Genomic DNA, 25126 nt, shown 5'->3' with positions numbered 1-25126 from the left:
GGTGTAACAGGACGGATGTCATAAGCTGTTGTCGACTCGCGTCTTCAAGAACGCCTTTGCTCTAGGTCTGCCAGTGTGAGGGAACATGAGGGTGATGCTAAGTGAAATGCTCATTTTGCGTTTGTGATTACCGAGGCCCATGGGCGATATGCACTAATGTGAGCTAATGCAATAGATTACACAGTGCAGGCCCAGGGGAACCGACAGCAAACAGATGTGGTCTTCTCAAAAAGGGAGGAGGGGGTTGACGAGGGGGAGGGAGGGAGAATCAAAGTTTAAAATGCTCAGTGCGGTGAAGATTGTCTCTTGCAGTTTGATGTTTACGGACTGCACAGGAGGGATAGGTTTTGTCTGTCGTCTCCTTTTATAGATATGGAAAGTCAACAACAGTGTACTGATGTCTCTGTGGATGTAGAGACTATTTCCAAACTTATCTCAGAAGGTTCTATTTTTTTCTTTTTACAAGTAGCTACTCAATCAACAAGTAAAGATTATATAGTCCTGCTGTGCTGTTCAGGTGCATCTAAGAGGTGATAGGCAACACATATGTGAAACTAACACTTATGGCGTAGGCGTTGCCATAATCTCTGTGAAGTCTTAACATTCTCTTGCAAACATTTTTGCTTTTCAAAATGAAGGCATCCTTATATATGTAAATGAATATTCACTATAAACCCTGCTATAACTCCTTTTGCCCCATTGCTCTTTAACTCCACTATAAGCTTAATCACTGTAGGATTTTACAAAATACAACTGCGCTGCAACAGTATTTCCTCTGCTCAAAAATAGAAATCACCCAAGCCAACAATCTGGACTGAGTAAATACTGCCCTCTGGTGGTTTAAGCGTGTAAGTAAAACAAAAAACTGCAATTCAACGAATTGCACCAACTCTGATACAGTGAAGAAAAAAAAGTCACAACTTATCTTTAGGCACTCTTTATTTCCAGATGAGTTTTAATAAAAAGATGAGGCCAAAATCAAATCACCCTTTTAATAACTGAACAGTATTTATTTTTATGTTGTATTTTTTTCCTTTACTGTAGTCTTACGTTTTGATCTTTCTAGTTTTTTACATTTGTGAGTACCTATATACTTCATTTTGCCTGTTATTTTGCTGCAGACACACCTGAATTTTCCCACTGCAGGGCAATACAGGTTATCTCTATTCTATTCTATTCTATTCTATTCTATTCACACAATATTGAAGCAGGCTGTTTTTATTTGACAGGATTTTAACTATTAAGCTTTAGGAAGATTGTTCTTGAACGATTCACTTTATTTTAATTTATAAAAAGAGATGAACCATTTTTTAATAAAATTATCAAAAATGCAAGAACTAAACATTTGCAGTTGACTGTTGCCTCACCCCTTTTTCTCAACATTTTCCTTAAGATTTCGTTTGCTGCACTGCAAGCCTTTATTCATTTTAAGATGCAGGATGGAGAAAGGGGGAGGTCTTGCAGCACAGGTCTCCAGGGTCCAGACTCGAATCAGGGACAGCTACATTGAGGACCGAAGCCCCCCTATATGGATGGCATGCTCTACCGCTACGACAGAAATTGCTCCGGGACCTAGTTTTTAAATCGAAATGTGAGATTTACTCTCATGTGAAAAGAAGACCTTTGGACCACTAAGCAACAGTCCAGTTCTTCTTCCCCTTCATGTCCTGGATGTCTCTGTGTGGGATTAGCTTCATAATTCACCAATGTGTGCAACTCCCCTTGTTGCATAAGCATCTTCTACCATTATTTTCCTTCCACTCAACTTTCCATTTATATGCAGGGCAATAACAAAGTGAAGAGCTATTTTTTTCAGCAATGACGTTTTGTGGCTTACGTCAATAATTATCTGTGGGGCAAAAATCAAGTCGGCATTTTCCCAATGATTGTGTAGGCCATAACTTTTCTGTTTTTAATATCCATTCTATTCATCCTGCATAATATTTTCTGAGAAAATGAATTTTGGTTTGCATTAGCTGTAAGCCATAATCTTCAAAAATTATTACACCAAGGCCCAAAATATATCACTGGATGTAATGAATCTTTATACAAGTTTCACTTTTTAAATAAAGTTACTAAAAGAAACGTTTCAATGATGTTCTAATTTACTAAGATGCACGTGTTTAACAGAATACATAGAAATGGCTGGTTGGAAAAAAAAATTAAAAAAACTTGGATGGTTATCCTTCCATGGAATGAATGCAAAGCTCAAAAACTGCTGCTGAATTTACCTGAGGAGACAAAATAAGGCCAGGCAGAGAAAAACCTTGACGAGTCCTTTGCCTCTCACTTTTATTACTGAAATGTCATACAAATTTCAAAACAATAGTATCATTTTTACATTAGGTTTACATGCAAGCTGAATACAAAAACCCCCCAACTATCTCAGGCATTTTAATGCAACAGAAACACAGAACTACACGAGCGATGCCCGGGCATCGTGTAAATGAGACATCCTAAGACTTTTCTTCACAGTTCACATTAAATTGAATCATTAATCAAAACAGCTGCTTTTAGGTTGTTGTGGTTTCTAGACTGCAGTCATGGCACACATAAAAGGTCACTTGGAACAACACACTTTCAACACTCTTTTTACTCCAGACTGAAAGTGCACCAACTGAACGACCATTTGGACCACAAACGGATCCACAGTTTGTAGCTGATGGATCTCAGGCACCGGCAGTTAAAGAATAAGTGTAACATCATAAATAATCTATTAACTAAAGTATTTTCTGTTTGAAACATCTGAAGTTAATTGACAACCAAAATGTGGATGCAGTTGTGTACCACAGTGTGTGATGTTTGGTCTGACAATTTCTGCAATAAGTCATTTATCAAGGTAGCCAAGCTCTTGACATTCTAGCTGCAGCAGCTATAAAAATGACTAAGTGTACAGAGAGCAGCATGAGGTAGGGCATCCAGAGGAAACTGTTACTGTAGCCTGCTTGTAAACTAATGGGCCGAGGCTATCAAACTTCTCACTCTCCAGTGTTTTGGAAGAGACAAAAACTAAATTGTGTAATTGCTGCCTGAAGGTGAATGAAGCAGCCATTTTCACACTAACCCTGTCTCCTGTTCAGGCAATTTTCATGTCATTTCACCCCCTTTGTTTCATTCTTACATAACAGCCTGATATTTGAACCTTAGTGTGGGTGGAATATGGCTTTAGATAAATATTTAAATTGACAGCAATATACCAGTGTGGAGAAATATCTGTGCACATAACCCATTTGGATAAGAAAATAACTATAATGAAATTCTCAACCCCTGAAATTTCCACACAACACAAATGTTCTTCTATTGAATCTACATTAAATTAAAGGCACCAAAGGCACAGTCTGAGCACAGTCTCTTTTTAAATCCAGAAATCAAATACATTTTCCATAAAGTTCTCCAAAATAAGGTAGCAGCCCTGTTTACATCTAGAAAAGGTGGAAACAAAATTAAATCGGGGATCACAAATTTCAATCCAGTGGAAGACAAATAAAAAGGGTTTGAAGTTCAAAGAAAGATCTGTTGTACGTTACTCCACATATTTTCCAGTGGTTTACCTTGGTACTTTTTGCTTTAGGAGCTCTTGTCAGTGGTCCCGTAGCGCTGATTTGAGAATGAGGCTGAGGGATCTCTCCTCTGCAGGTTCGGTAGGCTTGGTAAGGGCTGGTACAGTAGACTTCTGGCCTCTGAGCAAGAATATTTTATGAACTCTCCAAACTCAGAATTATGTTACTATATACTGACGTCTCATTTCAATTACAACTAACAAAACAAGCTGAGTTTCCCTGCTTAATATGAAAACTTAATACATACCAGCTCTAGGGTTGGCCAGTGCTCCATGACTGGGGTTTGTTGGTGTGCTGTGGTAGAGGGATGCCAGATCACTTGGTGTGTAGGGCAGAAAGTTCATCATGCTCCAGTCTGATTCCAAACTTCCTCCCAGAGGTGCAGACCCGGTTTTTATTGGACACAGAGCTTCGGAAGCTGAGGATGGACCTGACCCCTGTGATCCTGGCTTTACATTTCTTACTTGAATTAACAGTCTGTTGGGTCCATCCACTGGTGGCGCTCTCAAAGACATTTTCTCACCAGTCTCAACCTCTCTGTTTGTTGATGCAGAAAACTTCAATCTCTTTCCAGACGGGTCACCAAAATCCATTTGGGGGAGGGTCCCAAACCTGCTCGACAGGCACAGACGAGCAGCATCAGAGTTCCAAATGGCCCCACTCCTTGATGGGTAGCTCCTCTCACCGATCCCCACCCTGTCCAGAGGAGCTGTCCTGTCCATAATATACTTGCTGCCTGCATTGGTTTTCTTCATGACTTCTGTGTATCTGGAGTATTCCCGGTTGGGCTGTGATTCTGTGTTTTGTTTATAATGGACAACAGCTTGGCCTGCTGCATGTACAGATGAGCGCTTTTGGCCATGAGGCAGGTTAACAGGAAGACCTTCTTCGTGTTTGGAGGGTCTTGAGAGCGGGGACTTTGTTCGGCGAGGGTGGGGTCTGTCAGTCATTTGGAGTGGAGCAACATCTTTCCCGTCCAGCGCAGGTGGGCACCCTGTGTAACGTCTTTGTTTCACATTGCCTCCATAATTATTCTTCTTGCTATTATCTAATTTGTCTTTATGCATCAACTTTTTGTGCATTATCAGAACCTCAGGGTAAAGGGTTTTATACGCACAGAATGAGCATAAATTCAGAGTTAATGCACATCTTGTTACTGCACCAGCAGCTATTGAACCAGACACTTTTAAGGACAGATTTAAAGGGACCTCAGAGTTCTTATCCTCCTGTTCTGGGTTCACCACGACTGGCTGGTCTACATGTACATCCCTGTGCTCTGTGTTTACTTGGACAATATGCTGGTCTGGTTTCTTTTCCAAGCCATCAAATCTATCCTCAGGTGTTCCATTAGCTTCTGAATCCCAGAGTTTAGGTCTGTTTGAAGCAGGGCTACCATCAAGAATAGGTAGTGAAGGCACAGATCTGCTGGATATTTCCGCAGGTTTGTCCTTGTGGCGACGATCATAATGATATTTTAGTGAGGTCTTCTGAGCGGCCGCATAATTGCAATAAGCACACTTATAAGGTTTCTCACCTGGAAAACATTTAAATCCGGTCATTTTAGCTTGGGTGCATGAAACTCAGATGAATTTTAAAACCATGCATTTAACATTGTCTTCCAAGTCTGGCATACATTTGTATTCAGCCCCCTTTACGCAGCTACCCCTAAATAATATCCAGTGTGATCAATTGCCTTGGAATTACCCAATTAGTCACTAAAGTCTCCGTGTTTCATTTATTCTCAGTATAAATCTAGCTGTTCTGGGAACGCCTCAAATGTTTGTTGGAGAACATAAGTGAAACAAAAAGCCTCGTAAAGGAACACAGCAGACAGTTCAGGATAAAGCTGTAAAGACGTTTAAAGCAGGGTTAGGTTATTAATAACAATATTCCCAGCTGTGAACATCGGATGGAGCTCTGTTAAATCCATCAACTAAAACTGGAAAGAGTATTGCACAACTGCAAACCGACCAAGACACGGCTGTTCATCTAAACTCACCGACTGGGAAAGGAGAGCACTCATCAGAGAGCAGATGCCACGAGGCCCATGGCAACTCTGAATGAGCTGCAGAGACCCACCGCTCAGGTGGCAGAAACTGTCAATTGTTTGCTACAAGGAATATAGGAGACACAGCAAACGTGCAAGGAGGTGCTCTGGTCAGATGAGGCCAAACAAAAACTTCAAGAAATAGCCTGCACGTATATAGCGCTTTATCAAGTTCCCGGAAAGCCCAAAGCGCTTTACACTACAATCAGTCATCCACCCATTCATCCAATGGGCCGTGTGTTGTGAAAAACTAACACTGCACATCACCCTGAACACACCGACCACAAGGTAGTAGCAGCATCATTCAGTGGAGATGCTTTTCTTCTGCAAGGACCGGGAAGCTGGTTGGAGTTAATGGAAGGATTTACAGGTAAATCCTTGAAGAAAACCAGCTAGAAGCTGCAAAAGACTTGGGCAGAGGTCCACCTTCTAGCAGGACAACGAACAAATTGCCATTTATAAATACTGTTCATCAATTCTGTCTGAGTTCAAGCTATTGGTGCAAAATAAAATGGGCAAAAGATTTCTGTGTCTAGATGTGCAAAGCTGGTAGATGTACCAAAGACTGGCAGGTGTGACTGCACCTAAAGGTGTTGACTCAGAGGTGCTAAATATAAATGCATGCCACACTCTTCACATTTTGATTTTTAAGAAAAACGTCCTGTATCAATATTATCCTCTTCATTTTGATTTACTTGATACAAGTCTGTGGTTGTAACATGATGAAATGTGAAAACGTTTATGGGATAGGAGTACTACTGCAAAATAATGGATTAGGTTGCAAACTCAGGCAAACGTGATATTTATACACACCTGTGTGAGTCCTCATGTGAACTGTGAGGTAATAACTGGATCGGAATGATTTGCCACAATAATTGCATTCTTTGGACTTGAATTTCGATCGATCGAGTCCATCTTCGACTAGAAAACAAACAAAAAAGTTAAGAAATTAATGACAAAATCACATGAGTGTAATTACCCATCTTGTCAGCAGATGGAGCACTTAGTAGCAGCCTGGGCAGAGCTCCAGATTTACCTGAAATTAAATTTTCCTCTAAAGCTTCCTCGTGTCCTTCCTCTGCTGGGTCCTGTGAGATTTTTCTTGGTATCTTCACTTCAGCAGAAGTTGGACTGTCTTCACCACCTCTCTCACGCTTGTGGATCCTGGAGTGGAGAACTAACTGGTGATAGGTCCTGAATGTTTTCTGACATTCCTCACAAGTGGTTGGCCTCTCTTTGTCCTTATGTTTTTGCATGAGTGACCTCCGTGGAGGGTTTGAGGTTTCTGCAACCGCTTGCTGCTGCGACCGGAGCTCTCTCCCAAGCACCTCTTTCACAGTTTTGTCTCCTTGAGACTCTGACCATATAATACTCATCTCGTCCTTGTCAGAGCCACAGTCTTCGTTATCTGTGCTGAGTTCCTGACCGATATCTTTAGTATTGTTGGGACCAACTGCTATCTTGCCTTTTGTAGCAAGCTGCCAGGCCTGATATGTAGTAAAGGGATCCAGCTGGGAAATCCACTTAGATGACCTTGCACTGTTTAAACTCTTATTTGTAGAGCTAGGCTGAAGGTTGAGACTACCTAAAAATGCTTCCTGTTTAGCTAGAGATTCAGTAGCTCCATTCATCTTCTCCTTGACTTCCTCTTTACCTAGCTCCGCCTCTCGGTTGTGAACCTTACTATGTTCTGCCAAACTGTCATGGTCAGGGAAGAAAAACCCACATACCATGCACATTTTGTAAACAGACACGACGGGCTCCAAGGGAGGCTCCTGTGTGACATCATTAATGGTGAAAGGGGCCTCTTGGTCCAGGACAGCCCTGCTCTTTGGTCCCGGTTTCACATGCATCTTCATGTGATTCTTCAGAAACCAAGATTCTCTGAACCGCCGTCCGCAGATGTTGCAACAGTACGTAAAGTAGTCCTTGTGCTTCCTCATATGGGTCTCCAGTTCGTTGGCATCTTGTGCGATCTGACCACAAACAATGCAGCTGGGAACCTCCTCCTTCTGCACAGGGAGGGAGCCGGGTTTGGGTCGGGATCTCTCTCCGGGGATCCTAAACTCTGCATCAACTCGCAGCACTGTGGGCTCATATAATGTAGTGGGGTGATGTGTGAGCACATGTGGGCCAAGCTCATCCTGATTCATAAAAATCTGGTCACAGAACATGCAGGATAGCTGCACACCGTCTTCAGACTGTAACACGACCTTCACCGCACAACTGCTCTGCGGTGTCATGCTGCAACCGGGCCCTGGGATTCCTGCATTGTTACTAATCATGATATCTTGGAGAAGGCCATCTGGGCTGTCCACAAATGGCAATAATGAGTGAGTTGGCATTTTCCTCTGAGGTTTAGCACACTGCCCAGAAGAGAAACCTAAAAAAAGTTTAGGATTTGCTTAATATCAAAACAGGATTGGCAAACTATTACACACAACTGACCTATAATCAGATTTAAATACATGAGACAGCCTTCTAATACTGAAACAGGAAATATATCTGTTTTAGGCAATCAGCTACACAGACAACTCATTTCCTCTCTATACAGACCACTGATAAAAACTAAATGTTCCTTTCTGTCACAGCAGGCAGAATAACTGTAGTTTCTGAAAACTACAAGAACCACACTAACCTGAAAGACTCAGCATAGCTTCAATCTCAGCAAATGTGTTTGTTTCACCAAATTCTTGTTGGTTTTAATACTAACTTCTAATAGAAAAAAACATTTTTAATCATCAACTTACTCTTTCCTTTTAAGCTTATTGGCTTAAGGCAACCTGTTTCCTGTTTTAATAACCTTTAATGTGGCCTTTTTAATATTAAATGCCTGAATGGTTAAAAAAAAAAAAACCAACACAAATACCCTTTTTCTGACTCATAGGATGCCCTGGTGGTGTAGAACATTAAAAGCCTGTTTATATCATTCACAGCATGTATAACGGAGTCCTAGTGTATGAACTGCTTGGCTGATTGGTGGACTAACTGGATCAACTAGGTAAAACATTTTAGAAAAAAAACTAAAGTTATAAACTTTCTTATGGGCTTCGCAGCACATAAAGCCGCAGTTCCCAATAACCTGATGTATTTTGAAACTTAAACCTTTCAATAGTTGTAGCAGGTGCTGATATTGTTCTCCGTCTCGTCAGTTACGGATCCCTGGGATAACAAAAGACAACAGAATCCAGAGGAGGAAACCGAATCTTTCTTCTAAATGCTGCAAAGTATAAAAGTTGTTCTAAAGAGCAGCAAAACAAGATGAAGGCCAAAAGTTAAATGTTCAGGAGTATCCCCTTACTGGCGCTGCAGACAAGGATTTTGTTTTTATTATGGAGGCGACAGATAAGAAGCTTAGAGGCACAAAGACAACTTAACTAAGCAACCAAATTGACACATTATAAACCTGAAGTTGAAAGGGAGACAACGAAGAGGACTTCTACTGAAATTGATCTGTGGAAAACAAACACCTGACTTCTTCATATTTTAGTATATGTAAATGTATTTTTAAGCAACAGAATGTTCATGCTTCCTATTTTCAACAGTTTTACGCTAAATGCTTTTTACAGAGGCCATTCTTGCTTCTTCAGTTTAAACTCCTAATGGTATTGAAGAACTTTTTCATTCAACATTTGTGAAAAGTCATTTTAATTGCTGAAAAATAATCTAATGCTTGATGGCAACGTTGTATAGGCACTTTTGTTTTTAATCGGACCACCTTTCCTACAATAAATGCTTCCTTTCAGATTCAGTGTCAGATGGCTTATTGATTCATTTTGTTCGGAGTTTGTAAATAATTCACATTTTTAGGATTTAAACACCAAAAAGAGTTGTTTCCAATTAAAAAAAGTTAACCTCTGTGTTTTGTAAAATGGAACTTAAATTGAAGTTTGTGCATGACTAAAACCTGTCTAAAATTACTCCAAATCATTCAATTGGGACTTAAGCTGAATTAGATTTTAGTGGAAAGGCTTAAACTAACTATGCAGTCATAATTAAACACTTCTAGACCAAAATTTTGATGTGTTTTATTGTTTCTGCCATCATTACCTAATGTATGAACTTACATAAAAATGACTCACCATTTTAAAAGGTAGTTTGGAAAATATGTTAACAGGAAAATCCTCACTGTAATGAAGGTCAAATCCAAACTAAATCTAAACATTTGATAGTTTTGGACATCAAGTCTATCACTTAAAGTTATTAATTTGACTTTATTGCCACTTTAAGTAGTTGACCACCGGTTATACTTTCGATAACGAGGCGAAACTTGAGCAATTTGTTAGTTTCTTCTGCCTTTTTTTTTTTTTTTTTAAAGTACATCGTGCTTTGTGTTCCTGTTAGTCACCTTGTTATTGAAAAGAGCACAGATGTGGTCAAAAAATGAGGGACCCTCAACGTTAATCGAGTCGCGGGGGATGCTACAAGTAGCAGTTCACTTTTACGCAGCTAAAACAAAAATAAATGGTCTATTTTAACACACCGGCTATTACGCTTCTATTTCTGCATTATAAACCGAACACGAGGAGTTCATTTGCTGTTTTTAAAGTCGCACAGTTTTCTATCACGTTCCAACGTCGCTGCTTAGCCTTCAATTCAATGAAACAACAACATGAAATGAGTTCAGTTCAAGCACAAACACGACGACGACGCTTTTGTCATGGCAACATTAAACCGTTTGTTCTAAAACTTTCACCACGACAACACGTTAAGGTCACCAGCATAATTTATGAACTCGTCGCGTTAAGTCATTTTAAGCATACCAGAATCAGTTAGGAAACAGTCCCCCACTTTTTCTTTTTTTTTTTTTTCCTGCTGTTCTCGAACTGAGAGCAAACTGGAGAAACTCACCAAACAATACCTACCAAGTCACAATTTCCGGATTAGTATCAACTATAGTGATAGGAAGGAGTGAGCCGCCACGCTGCTTTTTTGCTGCTGCTGTTTGTGTCGGGTAGCTTCTTCATTTCACGCATTGCTCTCTGTCGCTGAGTGAGTGAGTGTGTGTGTGTGTGTGTGTGTGTGTGCTGGTGGACGGCTCACCTAATCAATTGTTTGAATGTGAATCATTTTTGTTCTACTTGGCGACTCCTCCTCACTGCGTGCAGCTGTTGAGCTCTGAGGCGCGTGCGCTGTGCCACTCTGTCTCGAGGAGTATGGGGGGGGGGATGTAGAGCGCGTGCATGCGTCACCCCTCCACCCCCACCCCCACATAAAAGAAGAAAAAAAAAAAGATCCCACACGGCAATCACGTGGTCATACATGACAGAAAAATGACAGAAAACAGCACCCGGGAAACTGGAGATTTACTGTTTTAATATTAATTCATTATAAAACATTCACAAGGCGTGCAAGGTTTGCTAATTTATTAACGCATTTAACATGCGATTCGATTATTTTTCCAAAAACTCACAATAACAGCTCTATACTGTGACGTCTACTGTGTGCTCTGCATTGTTTACTGCTCTGACCTTGTATCAACCTGCTGCCAAAGCGTCCCCTCACTTTTAATAAAAGGTCACAATAAAGTGAATTAGTGTGCTGACACGAGGCTGCGTGACACTTCGAGGTGTAACTCACCTAAACTGTAGGTCTTCCACTATTTTCACGTCATGCATCAGCGACCATGTGGAAGTGGGGGAGGGGTGCCTCAAACCTTTCACTGTTACATGAGGTTTCTTTTCTTTTTTCTTATAATGCAGATGCAGAAGCAGGTTGGCTGAGTTGTGGGAAATTTCACGTTCTTCCTATTTCATAAGTTGAACCCACCCAAAGCAGATCAGTTACAAATCCACATCAATGTGATTCCACGCATGGTGGGCATGATTTTAGTATGAAAAAGCATAAACATATATTAATGTCATAATTAATGTCATAATTATTAAGAGCACAGTGAAATCACTACTGCAACACAGATGTTTCAAGAAAAAGATCACATGTTGCCTAAAACACACCCCTGTTCCACCACTAGGAAAACTTTCTAAAGAAGATACTGATGCTAACTCAACATCTTTAGGTCAAAGAAGATATTCAGTAGACTTTAGTGTAAAGTCATTATGGAGACAAGCTCTCCCTCCCCCGCAAGGAGAAAAAAGAACAACTTTATCTGTAACCACTCCCCAGTGGAAAATGGAACAAAGACTCCTTTTGACCAAACTATCTAAGGATTGTAGCCCTTAAACTCCCAGCTGTTTTGCCTAGATATATTAAAAGATGTTTGGCTTTTCCTTGCTGCTACCTTACAGGTTGGACTGTGTCAGCCATGTAGTGAAAACTCAGGTAGGTGTTCCAGGTCTGAGTGAATGGTGTCATCAAAATGTGTAACGGAAAATAAAAAATCTAAAAACATGAACAAAAATAAATAAACAAACAAACAAAAAGGAGCATTTTCTCGCTCACAGATTTCTTCTGTTTTGATATTTTGTCACACTTAAATGTTCAGATTAAATCAATTTTAATGCCAGACAAAGATGATATGAGTAAATAAAAAAAGCACCTCTAAAAATGAGGATTACGCTTATCATGTCCTGGTCCAAAGGAATTCAAGAACAGATGAGGAACAAAGACAATGACTTTCATTAGTTTAAAATGGATTAATTCAATTCAATTCAGTTTATTTATATAGCGCCAATTCACAACACCTGTTGTCTCAAGGCACTTCACAACAGTCAGGTTCACACATTCCAATTAATCCTAACCATTGAACAGTGCAGTCAGATTCAGTTATTTATTCAAATTGGATAAAAAGTTTTTATGTCTAAGGAAACCCAGCAGATTGCATCCAGTCAGTGACTTGCAGCATTCACTCCTCCTGGATGATCATGTAGAGACAGTGGACAGTCACTGGTGTTGACTTTGCAGCAATCCCTCATACTGAGCATGCATGTAGCGACAGTGGAGAGGAAAAACTCCCTTTTAATTGGAAGAAACCTCCAGCAGAACCAGGCTCAGTGTGAGCGGCCATCTGCCACGACCGACTGGGGGTTTGAGAGAACAGAGCAGAGACACAAAAAGAACAAAGAAGCACTGATCCAGGAGAACTTTCTATGGGAAGTAAAAGTAAATGTTAATGGATGTCGCTCCTTTAGTTGTTTCACCTAGAAAGAAAGAACAGATAAACTCTGAGCCAGTTTTCAAGGTTAGAGTCTGAAAGAGAGCACATAGAGTTAGTCACAGTAAAAGCTCAGTCAATTGCCATGTCTAGGAGAGAGAAAGGGTTAAACACTAAAAGACAGGGCCATGTGGATCATCTGTAGAGGGTGAGCATTAAGTTGTTGCCAGCAGAAGCTCGGACAATTCCCCTCTCCAGAAAGGTGTCACAGGCAGACACAGAGCCAGGCCAGGTGTAGCTTCTAGGAAGAGAAATGAGAGAACAAGGTTAAAAGCTGCAATAACAGCAAACAATGCAAAATTGGAAAGTAGTGTGAGAATGTAGCAAAGAGGGTGAAAGTGGTCGTTAAGTCCTCCAGCAGCCTAAGCCTATAGCAGCATAACTACACAGATAGTTTCAGTTCAGATTATTTAGTTAAACGGCGCTTATTTACAACAATGTCGTCTCAAGGCACCTCACAAAGGGTCCCATTGAAGGTCATTGTTATACTAAAAACCACAATGATTGGGATACCTCCCTCTGATTACAAAATGAATGCCTAAACCTTTGGGACTCCAGCAAATCACAATGAGAGCCATTATCAACAAATGGAGGAAGCATGGAACAGAGAGTCGCCAACCTCCTAAAATTACTTCAAGAGCATATTATGACTCACCGTGGAGGTCACACAAGTATCCACAACAACATCTAACCACTAATCTTGACTCAGTTAAGGTCGGGACCTGAAAGACATGAATTCTGCTCTTTAAAAATCCTGAGGGAGAATGTCCAGCAAGTTTGTGACCTTAGGTCCAAACACACTTAGACAGCAGAACAATGATATGAAGCACACCTGCAAGTCCCCCTCTAAATGGCTACAATCAAGCAATAATAAATAAACAAAATAAAAATGTGTAGTGAGTCGAAGTTAAAACTTAAAACTGATTGATTAAAGAGACAGGTCACATCAAAAACCCTCCAAAAGAAGAGTGGGCCAAAATTCCTCCACAATGGTGCAAAAGACTCGGTACTACTTACTGCAAAGGCTTGACGGCAGTTTCTCTTCACATTTAGTTATTAGGTTCAGCAGGCACTAAATCTTCCACATAGCACCAAAGTGGTTCCAATGGCTTTTCTTTAAACCAACGAAGTTGTTATTTGAAAACTGCTCTTTCTATTTACTCAGCCAATCTTTAAAATTTTAATTTTAAAACTGTTTGATGATTTGAAATATTTATTTTATTTAAAAAAATGTAAGGGAAGACACACTGTTTCAATGTACATTCCAATGAGTTTGATTCTCTTCAGTCCCATTATCAAAACCAGTGTAAAGCAGAAGCCACGCTCTAAAATAATAGTTTGTATAACTGACTCAATCTCAGTCATCGAGTCAAATTAAAATATCTTCCTACCCCCTGCGATGCTGTGATTCAGTTTTGAGTATTTTTTTCCTCACCCTAGGATCCTGTTACATAAACAAGTCTAGTATGTTAATCAAAGGCACCACATGTGACACGTCGGGGCCTCCCGCTCATTTCCTATTGTTCTGTGACCACAAAGACTTTGAGAAAAGCTATCAATCTAAAGCGGTAGTGTGATCCCTCAGGACTGCAAAACTGCCAAAAGATTTGTTTTGCGAATCATTTAAAGATGCTTTTGTAGCAGTTGGTTGTAGCTTTTAACTGTATAGGATTGAGAATGTATTGATTTACTGCAGTATTGTAGTTAAAATTAATCCCCCTGTGTAGGTAATGACATCAACAAGTGGGAAACAGTGTTTACTTTTAGCTGATTGGATTACCTTTGTGCAGCCGGGGACATTTCACCAATGACTTGCAACTCTCCTGTGTTACATTATTTAGTCACAACAGTATGTGTGTGTATTGGACATCATGTTATGGGCAGCAAATTTTAGCCTGATATAAACAGACTGCTCAGATGAATGATTATGCATTCAGTGGACACCCACCCTGATAGGGATTGGATCCACAAATGGGGAATGGCCTGTTTTTGTCTCGGTGTATCAGGAGCAGCTGACTGCATTGTTCTCCTCCAGATTCGCAGCCTGGCTTCTTTCATAATCCTGGTGCCGCTTCTGAAGGACACTGATAATATGTAATCTCCTTTCTCACCCCTGGCCCAGTGATGTTTATTCAGAGCTACCGGCCGTGGAGTTATGGGTCAGAAGAAGAAGAGAAATTTAAGCTGACACTAAAACAGCCCTTCATGCAGACGTTCATATTTGAAATATTTCCTGTCTCTCATGTGGAGAAATTGTGTAAAGGGGGTTGGATGGTCTCTTTGTTGTGCTGCAAGAGCCCTGCTGTTGTCTCTCTTTTGGCATTTAGACTTTTAAAAAAAATGTTTTGTGCCACCGTGACCTCTCAATGAAATGCATAAGAGAAAGTTCTACAGGAAACAAATGATACAGAGGATGCAGAGTAAGGAAAGTGCTGCTATGGTGCTCCTTAAGTTACAAACAGTGCATTGTACAAAATTAAGGAATAAATTAAACAAATAACAAATGCTAAATATATATTTTAAACAAACAAGTAAAGTTTTTGCTAAAAAAGTAGTATGCAAAAGGAAAAGTGTCACTTGTAAATAAAGTATAGTGCTGTTATTTGAATATTTCTTTGAAAATGTAAAGTATGACTACCACACCTGAATTTAGACAGACGAAACACAAACAGCTAAACAAGTCAAACCTGTAATCCTCAGGCACAGTCCTAGAGCTCTGCATAATTATACGAGCAACAGACCATCTCAGAATGTGAAGTATTAGCAAAGCACAGTTTACCTTTGACATATGGCATATACAGTACTGTGTAAGAGTCTTGATCCATCCCATATCTCTCTAAAACTAGACTTTTCTGTGAAGGGGATTTGAGTTATAATATTCTGAGCTTTCTGAAGAAAACGTGTTCATTTCCGCCGGGAACAAAATAGCAGTCATTTAAAGATTCCAAACCACAGCTAGTTCCTGTTCCTCCAGCAGCATCTAGCAATGACTTAAAAATATTATCAAGGAGGATTAATATTAGTGTGCCTCCCTAGCACAAAAACACTCTGAATGAAGCTGTAGGTTCTCACTCAGTTAAAGGGCAGAGCTGTGTTTGAAAACGCCTGCAGTGCCTTGCAATAGTATTAACACTCCTTGAACTTTTTCACATTTTTACATAAGAACCAAAAATGTACCTTTAACAGTATATTGGTGGGCTTTTATGTGTTTAACCAACACAAGGGAATGCATAATTATGAAGTGGAAGAAAAAGGGACATATGGTTTTAAAGCTATTTAGAAATACAAATCTGGAAAAGGTGGAGTAAATTTGTATTTCACATTATAAGGTAATACTTTTTAAAAGCACCTTTCACTACATATGCAGCTGCAGCTCTGCGGAGTATCTCAATCAGCTTTGCACATATAGAGACTGGATATTTTGCCTATACTTTTTCATCAAAATTACGCAAGCTCAATCAGATTGGGCCGACAGTTTTAATGTTTTGCCAAGATTTAGGTCTGAACCATAGTATCACTTGGAGATGTAGTTTTGCTGCATTTTTTGGGTTGTTCTGTCGGAAGGTGGACATGTGTCTCAGTCTTAGGTCACTTGCAACCTCTAACAGTTGTTTTCCTGGATTGCCCTGCATTCTGCCATCTACCTTACCATCAGCTCTGTTCAGTTTTCCTGTCCTGCTGAAGAAAAGCTTCACAGCAGCATCATGCTGCCACCATCATGTTTTAACAATGGGTATGGTGTCTTCAGGGAGATGTGTAGTGTTGGTTTTCCACCTCAATAAACATTTTGCATGTCAGCTATGTCCTTTAGTTGGCATGTAGCAAACCTCTGATGCTTTTCATTATTAAGAAATGTAAAACTACTTATAATTATCCCGTCAACACATTCTCCCACTTGAGTTGTGGACCTCTCCTGCTCTTCCAGAGTTGCCACGGGCCTCATGGTTGCTGTTTTGATTAACGTTCTCCTTACCTATCAGTTTAGAAAGATGACCATGCCTTTGTAGGTTTACAGCTCTGCCATACTGTTTCCATTTTTGAGTGATAATGCTAAAAGCTTGGGATGTAACAGAACCCTGACTTATTCCTGACCGCCCTTTATCCCTGATATGTCGGCTGTGTTCCTTGGTCTCCATGATAATTGTTCATTGTTTTCTAACGAACCTCTGGGACTTAACAGATCAATTGAGGTTAAATTACACAGATGGACACTGTTACTTAATTACTTGACTGCTGAAGGCAAATGGTTGCACTATTTTGGGTGGATATAGATCAGTGTCTTGAAATTAGAAAGCTGTAGGATTGATTTAACTTCCCTTATGTTGATGTGCCCTTAAGCAATGACTTTAATCCCAACCTAATACCAAGTTGAGTCCATTTAATGTTAAGGGCCTTAAGTGTCAAAGGGGGTAAATTCAAATAACCAAATTTATTTTGTTTTTTGGAAAAAAATTCAAATCATGCAGTTTTTTGTCTTTTAACTTCACAATTATGCACTGTTGTGTGTTAGTATATAATATCAACAAATTTGTGGCAGTAACATGAAAAACTGTGGAACAGTTAAAGTGGTGTGCACACTTTTGCAAAGCCCTGTCAACCTCTTCCATTAGTTTGTTGTTAGGTTAAAATCGTTGCTCAGTTCTCATCTTTCCCTAAGCACAGACTGTTTTAGTAGTTAACACAGCCATCATTTCAAATGACGGTTGACAGTTTATCTCCTGTCAAACCTCCTCGCCCTCTGCCGCACACCGTGAACACACAGTCACCAACACATGCCCTGAGAGCATTGCATTCACATAGCTTTATCCTTTGTCCTGGGATGAAATGAAACAACGTGGTGCTGGGTAGATCTGCTGCGGTGTCAACAGTATCTGCTTTGCTAAATGTACATACGCTCATAGCAAAAAGATTAAAAAAAATGTTTTGCCGTTGTTAATGTTCTATTTGAAAAACACAAATTACAATTTTTTTGTATTTTTATTCTTTGCTCATTGTAGACCAAGTCAAAAATGTCTGAAATATGTCAAAAAATATGGCTGTAAATCAGTAGCTTGTTGAACCTTGAAGTGATCATCTGTATGCCTTTATTCACTTTGTGATGGAGGCACTATTGCACACTTTGCAATCGACCTTGAGTTCATTGAGGTTTGTGTTCACCACACCTTTCTGAAGTTCCTGCTACATTTCAGTCTGGTAACTTGGGATTTGAATGGGGCAATTTCTCACCTATTCTGTTGTAGATGTGCTGCTTTGTTGATGACAATTGCCCTGTCATATTACCATGCGTCGTTCTTTTTGCTCTTGAAAGTCTGGTTTTTCAAGTTCTCATTCAAAAATGCAAGAATGACCCCTAAAGTTATAATTGTTGGAGGACTCTGAGCAGCACTGACTTTAATATCAAACATGGCTGTCACAGATATAAGACACTGGGAAAGTTGCAGGTTTAAACTAAACTAGTTATAAGAAATTCTGAAGTTTTATATTTCCCTAAATAACTTCACAAATGTGTCTTTCTTCTGTGTTTTAGCAGAGTAAACTATAGGTATATTATAGATATTAAGTTATAGATGGCAGAGAATTTCCTTCTGCTTAGTCAGAACAAACCCAAAGTTTTAGATATTTCCACAGGCTTTTACAGGCAGGAACTCCAAACAATAACAACGATCTCTCCAGATCAAGCAAAAAATATATAGTTGATTTATTTGGTCAAATTCACAATTTCTTTGCTTCACATTAGATTTGTTATTAAATATGATTTCAAAATCTCCCTGTTGGCTTCATGTGCATTTTGGAATGTAGTTCAATGTGATTTTACTGATTTTAAAAGTAATAATGGTTTGTTCAATGTATTCAGGTGATTTGTCCTTACTGTACCCCTCACATCTTCACCTGTTCAAACAGGTGAAGTTAAAGTTAAAACAATAATTTATTGTAAAGCTTCAGTAATTAGGATCCTGTGGGACTTCCAGATACATACCAACAAAACGGTAATGGCCAACCTTGTGATGATTAATAAGCAGCAGAGGACAGCCTTTGCGATCGATGTGACCGTCCCAAGCGTTGGAAACATCAGGACAAAGGAACACCAAATAGGGGAGAAATACCAAGGGTTAAGGAAAGAGCTAGAGAGAGCATGGCAGGTGAAGGCAACAGTAGTGCCCATGACCTTTGGAGGACTTGGGGACCCCCCCCAATGGTGAAGTGGCTCCAACAGATATTTGGAGAAACATCTCAGTGCAGAAGAGTGCAGTCCTGGGAACAGCAACAATACTGTGACCCTCAAGCTCCCAGGCCTCTGGCAGAGGACATAAAACCCTGCATAAAACTTCAATTTTTGCTTTTAAATTAAGACAAGGATGACGTTTTTGACTTGGTACCAGAGCCTCTGAAAAACATATTACATAATCAGTCAAATACTTTAAATGATCTTTCACCAGGATGCATCATTTCAATCCCATATTGTGCAGACTTCTAAAAGCAGAATGGGAGGCAGATGTTTTAGTTATCAGGCTCCTCTCCTGTGGAACCAGCTCTTTAGTCCACAAGTTAGAGACCCTGTCTGCTTTTAAGACTAGATTTCAAACTTTCTTTTTTGATAAAGCCTAAAGTTAGTATAGCTTAGCTTCTCCTTAATTATGACTATACAGGTCCTATTGTGATAAAGTTCATTATTTTCCATAATGTCATGATGAAAATTTAACATTCATATATTTTAGATTCATTGCACACTAACTGAAATATTTCAGGTCTTTTATTGTCTTAATACGGATGATTTTGGCATACAGCTCATGAAAACCCAAAATTCCTATCTCACAAAATTAGCATATCATTAAAAGGGTCTCTAAATGAGCTATGAACCTAATCATCTGAATCAACGAGTTAACTCTAAACACCTGCAAAAGATTCCTGAGGCCTTTAAAACTCCCAGCCTGGTTCATCACTCAAAACCCCAATCATGGGTAAGACTGCCGACCTGACTGCTGAGCACTTCATGCTTCCATCTGCTGAAAAGCTTTATGGAGATGAAGATTTCATTTTTCAGCACGACCTGGCACCTGCTCACAGTGCCAAAACCACTGGTAAATGGTTTACTGACCATGGTATCACTGTGCTCAATTGGCCTGCCAACTCTCCTGACCTGAACCCCATAGAGAATCTGTGGGATATTGTGAAGAGAACGTTGAGAGACTCAAGACCCAACACTCTGGATGAGCTAAAGGCCGCTATCGAAGCATCCTGGGCCTCCATAAGACCTCAGCAGTGCCACAGGCTGATTGCCTCCATGCCACGCCACATTGAAGCAGTCATTTCTGCCAAAGGATTCCCAACCAAGTATTGAGTGCATAACTGTACATGATTATTTGAAGGTTGACGTTTTTTGTATTAAAAACACTTTTCTTTTATTGGTCGGATGAAATATGCTAATTTTGTGAGTGATGAACCAGGCTGGGAGTTTTAAAGGCCTCAAGAATCTTTTGCAGGTGTTTAGAGTTAACTCGTTGATTCAGATGATTAGGTACATAGCTCGTTTAGAGACCCTTTTAATGATATGCTAATTTTGTGAGATAGGAATTTTGGGTTTTCATGAGCTGTATGACAAAATCATCCGTATTAAGACAATAAAAGACCTGAAATATTTCAGTTAGTGTGCAATGAGTCTAAAATATATGAATGTTAAATTTTCATCATGACATTATGGAAAATAATGAACTTTATCACAATATGCTAATATTTTGAGAAGGACCTGTAGTTATGATGCTATGGGCTTAACCTATTGGAGGAAGTTCTGATCACCATTCCTGACTGCTACTTTCTTCTGCCACTCTCCAATTATAAAATGTCTGCACATATTGCTGTCATAAAAATTATGTTCTCTCTCTTTTCTTTCTTTTTGTAGGAGGTACATCTGGCCTGGTGTTCTGTTTAGCTGTGACACCTTCCTGTGGGGGGAGGCATCAACTGAGCTATTGCTGCTAAAAACGTCACGTTCTCTTTCTATAGGTGATACACTTGACTCCGTTGTTCTCTATTTAACCCCATCTTTCTCCTAGATAAAGCAACTGAAGGAGTTATGTACGCGTAGATTTTACCACCGACTCAGCTTATATGTTTAGTTGTGTTTGACTCCTAGATGAGCTAATGTGGCATTAATTCTTCACTTTTTCTAGAACATAGAAATACTCCTGGAGTACTTCAGGTGCTTCTGTGATTACTTGTTTGTCTACTCTGTCTTCTCAAACCCCCAGGTGGTTTTGGCAGAGGGCCACTCACAATGAGCCAGGTACTTCTGGAGGTTTTGTTCGATTAAAAGGAAGTTGTACTTTCCACTGTCACTACATGCATGCTAATTAAAAGGGACTGCTGCAAAGTTATTGACTCAGTGCAACAGACTGTCCACTCTCACTACATGGTGATCAAAACTAGATATAATTGGCTGGTTTTCCTTAGAATGGTTTTTACCAATTGGAATAACAAACCTAGCTTGACTGCTATATTGTGTAACTAGCATTGAACTGGAAAGTATGTGACTGACATTTAATCTGTATGTATGATTTTATTGAAAATTATAAAAGTCTGTGTATGAATTGGTTCTTTTTATGAAGTGTCTTAAGGTGACTTTTGTTGTAAATCTGCTCTATATGAATGAACTGGACTAAACTGAATGAATTTAGAATTTTTGCTGTAAAAACATACAAATTTGAATGCATGAAAAGGGCTCTGCAGATAATGTAACAAGAAACTAAAACTCTCAAATTGACTGTGATGTATTTCCTACACCCAACTACCAGCTTCCAAGGCAAACAAAGCATAATTTCGTTCTTATCAACTTGGGTGTTATCTGTTTAGAGGACAAAGTTGCAGATATCTTGTTTTTTAAAAATTAATCTTTGCTGAGACGTTTTCTTTTAGGAGAGAAGAGGCTTTCTCTTGGCAGTTCTTTACAACAGACTTTCAGATTATTTTACTGATTGCAATTTTAGTCTAATATGTAGTTTTTCTTTTTTATATAAATATCTGTGAGCATTGGACTGTCTCTGATTGGTGGATTATCTCTTTTGGCCACTGTCCCAAATGCTTTGCAAACAATGTTGTATCAAAATGGGCAGCAATGGCTGGAACCTCTACTTTTATGGAGACTACACTGGCTGCTAATCACATAACAGGATAACATGGTGTATTATGTTTTTTTTATTTTGGTTGTATTTAGTTGCATTCACCTGATTTTAAGATGTGTGCAAGAGCAGATCATTAAAAATATATCCTGATATTTAAATTAGTTAAATAAAAGAGTCAGTTTCTTAGTTTAATTAGGAATAGGCAGCTCTTGTGACATTTGTTTTCCTAATTGTCTTGAAAATCCTTCCTTTTTATCTCGAACTCTGCATGTAGGAACATGCATTTGTCCTCTCCGCCAACACACCAACGCACAAAAAGAGACTTCTCAGTTACTGCACAAGGAAGTGAAGAGATCAGGAACTGATGGTACCACATATTACTGAGGCATGTATCACCTTTTTCATGTCAAGCTAAGGCAGCACTGTTTGAGTGAAATCTGCTTATACTATTAATTTCAGTATTATTTGAGAACCTGCAGAAGTTTCACTCATTCTTCTCATTAAGATTCCTGTCTGCTACTTTGCCAATGAAAATGACCTCTTCACACATGAGACAAACTGCTGGGAAAAAAGGCCATACTGTGTGTTAATTAAAGCAATTCTCAGAGGGGAAAAACAACAGAGCTCATATCTAAAACAAAGTTCTTCGCCTTTCTTTTCCATTGCCATACTAGTTTGTCTGAAGCGCTGTTTAAAATGATCTCCTGTTACAAACAGCAGTTCTAGAAGACAGTGGCTCCTTCATAACAAAGAAGCAGTGCTAGTTATGACTTCAGGCACTGTGACTCATCAGTTAATGGTGGGTGAATGGTGGGCCTCTGACATTTTTATCCAGCACACACATAGCTGGAGACTACAGAATCAATTTTAAAAAATGACAGAGGAAGACTAGAGGTTTTCTTTAAATTGTAACATCCAGCAATTCTGACATCTTTTATCCTTATCTTTTTACTTTGGTCTGTATGAATAACTCCAAATTATGAATACAGTATCTTATGAAAGTATTTTTTCCATTATTTTATCATGTCACAAGAAGAAACGTCAGTGTATTTCATCAGGATTTCTTGGGATAGACCAACACAAAGAATTGCATAATTGTGAACTGGAAGAAAAATTACGCATGGTTTTTCAAAACTTTTAACACGAAAAGTTCAGCATGTGTTTGTTTTCAGCGATGAAATCCATTGCAACCATTTAGTCACCAGGAAATAGGGTCCACTTGTGAGTAATTTAATCTTTGTTCAACAATCAGTGTGATCTTATCATTCTCACAGTAAAACAAAGGCAGTAGAGAACATGTGTCAAACTCCAGTCTTCAAGGGCCGGTAACCTGCAACTTCTAGATGTTCCTCTGCTTCAACACACCTGAATCAAATAATTAGGTCATTAGCAGGACTCTGGAGAACTTGACAGCATACTGAGGAGGAAACGCAGCCATTTGTTTGAGGTGTGTTGGACCAGGGACACATCTAAAAGTTGCAGGACACTGGCCCTCGAGGACTGGAGTTTGACACCCCTGCAGAGGCATATTGCTGAGGGAATGACCTTTTTCACCAGAGACAGGGAAGCTGGTCATATGGAGCTAAAATCTGGTGATGCTGAAAGGTTAATCTTTTAGACACTGCAAAACACTTGACACTAGGGGTGTCCAACTCCAGTCCCTAAAGGCTGGAGGCCACCAGGTTTTAGATGCATCCTTGGTCCAACATGTCTGATTGAAAAGGCAGAATCACCTCCTCAGCAGGTCACCTTGCTCAGCAGAGGCTTGTTAATGAACCATTTATTTGATTCAGGTGTGTTGAATCAGGGAAACATCTAAAACATGCAGGACACAGTCCCTGAAGAGCTGACTGTGGACACCACAGGTTTAGACCACCATGTTCACTCAGGCCACAGTTTTCAGATGTTTGGCTGTAACAAAAAAAAAAACAAAAAAAAATTATAATTATGCACTTTGTCTTGGTCTGTCAGATTCTAGTCCTAATGAGTCAAGTTATAAGTTCAAGAGATATAAATACCATTGCAAAGCTGCAAGTATTGAGTGACTTATCTCTACCTACGATCAGTTAAACTGATACCTTGCTGTGTTTCCGTATTACTCGCATTGTGCAAAGTGATTAGCCAAACATCATTTCTTTAGATTTGTTTGGACATTTCTTGCTTTTAGACTCTGTTCAGGTCAGTACCTGGTTATTTTCATATGACCCAACATTGTTTGTCAAGCATTTTAAAATGACATGAATGCTCTAAAACCTAAACAAAGAGTGAAAAATAAATGTTTTCACACAGAAAGTGATATTTTGGTATACCAACAGAAAACCTTCTGCTAAGTTATCTGCTACAGGTTAACACGACGCATTTATCCTTTCTTTAATTCAGAACCTTTTTATGCTTGAATGAAATATATTGTCCTACAAAATGATTGACTCTCCTTCTAAATATGTACAAAATACTTTAAGATATATAAATTTTTATTGCAGTGTCACAACTTCCACATTAGACATAATTACAGTTGCCACTGTTATTGGCACCCCAACAATTCTTATTACATAAAATTAAATAATCACATTTTTTATAAAAGTTTTTTTTTGTTTTTCTTTAAAATTGATCTCAGTTTTTAAGGACGTTAAATTCATATTCCATTACTTCCTGCTTCCCCTTTTGTAAAAATATGATGTGACACAATTGAAATAGAAAGAAAAGGGAAGGTGGCATTTAAGTAGAGTGTTGGTCTTAAAAACTCAGAAAACGGCTGCAAGGAAAGGGCTACTCACCTTGATCTGCCCAAATTTAGGTTTAGAACAATAACTACAATGTTTAAAACAATTGGAACAATAGACAAGGACCTATATGTGGACACATATAGGTCCTTTTCAAGGGAGATTTAAAAAAAAAAACACCAAAACTTACTATTGCAGAACTACATCAACATGTTGTGGTCACCAATTCTTCATGACAATCACTAGATACCATTTACATGCCAGCTTTTTTTTGGCGGCTTGTGATGTCCTACCATCCCCAGAGTAAACATGTGAAGTTTGCTGAATGCTACTAAACTAAAGCTGTGTGATTTGCTCAGGTCGGACAAAAACTGAGCTTTCATCAACTAATGCTCCAGCTGGTTCAGGCATGAAACAAAGGAAGGATATGAGAAAAGTGTTTATTTTAAGGCATGGAGGAAGATCTGTGATGCTGTGGGCCTGCTTCTCTCCCTAAGGCCATAGCAATCTTGTTAAAGTGCTTGGCATAATAAACCCTTTGAAATAGAGAGACATTTTAAATAAAAATCAAA

General features: G+C 39.2%; 1 protein-coding gene across 5 annotated transcripts in view; it reads right to left on the bottom strand.

Moving 5' to 3' along the window:
* Positions 1-10775, bottom strand: part of znf217 (zinc finger protein 217) — a 48072-nt gene extending 37297 nt beyond the window's left edge. The window contains exons 1-6 of one of the 5 annotated variants that reach the window (XM_047374609.1): positions 10651-10775; positions 6644-7990; positions 6421-6528; positions 3808-5094; positions 3552-3680; positions 2264-3422 (exon numbers count right to left, since the gene is read on the bottom strand). In XM_047374609.1, the coding sequence (XP_047230565.1) occupies positions 3568-3680; positions 3808-5094; positions 6421-6528; positions 6644-7952 (2817 nt within the window). In that variant the 5' untranslated portion in view covers positions 7953-7990; positions 10651-10775 and the 3' untranslated portion in view covers positions 2264-3422; positions 3552-3567. The other 4 variants (XM_047374619.1, XM_047374581.1, XM_047374600.1 and 1 more) reach the window with 4 other exon arrangements.
* Positions 10776-25126: the final 14351 nt, after the last annotated feature.

Source organism: Girardinichthys multiradiatus, chromosome 1, assembly GCF_021462225.1.
Source record: "Girardinichthys multiradiatus isolate DD_20200921_A chromosome 1, DD_fGirMul_XY1, whole genome shotgun sequence".
Classification (NCBI taxonomy): Eukaryota; Metazoa; Chordata; class Actinopteri; order Cyprinodontiformes; family Goodeidae; genus Girardinichthys; species Girardinichthys multiradiatus.
The sequence above is the reverse complement of the archived record's forward strand: the minus strand, read 5'-3'. Positions and strand labels throughout refer to the sequence as shown.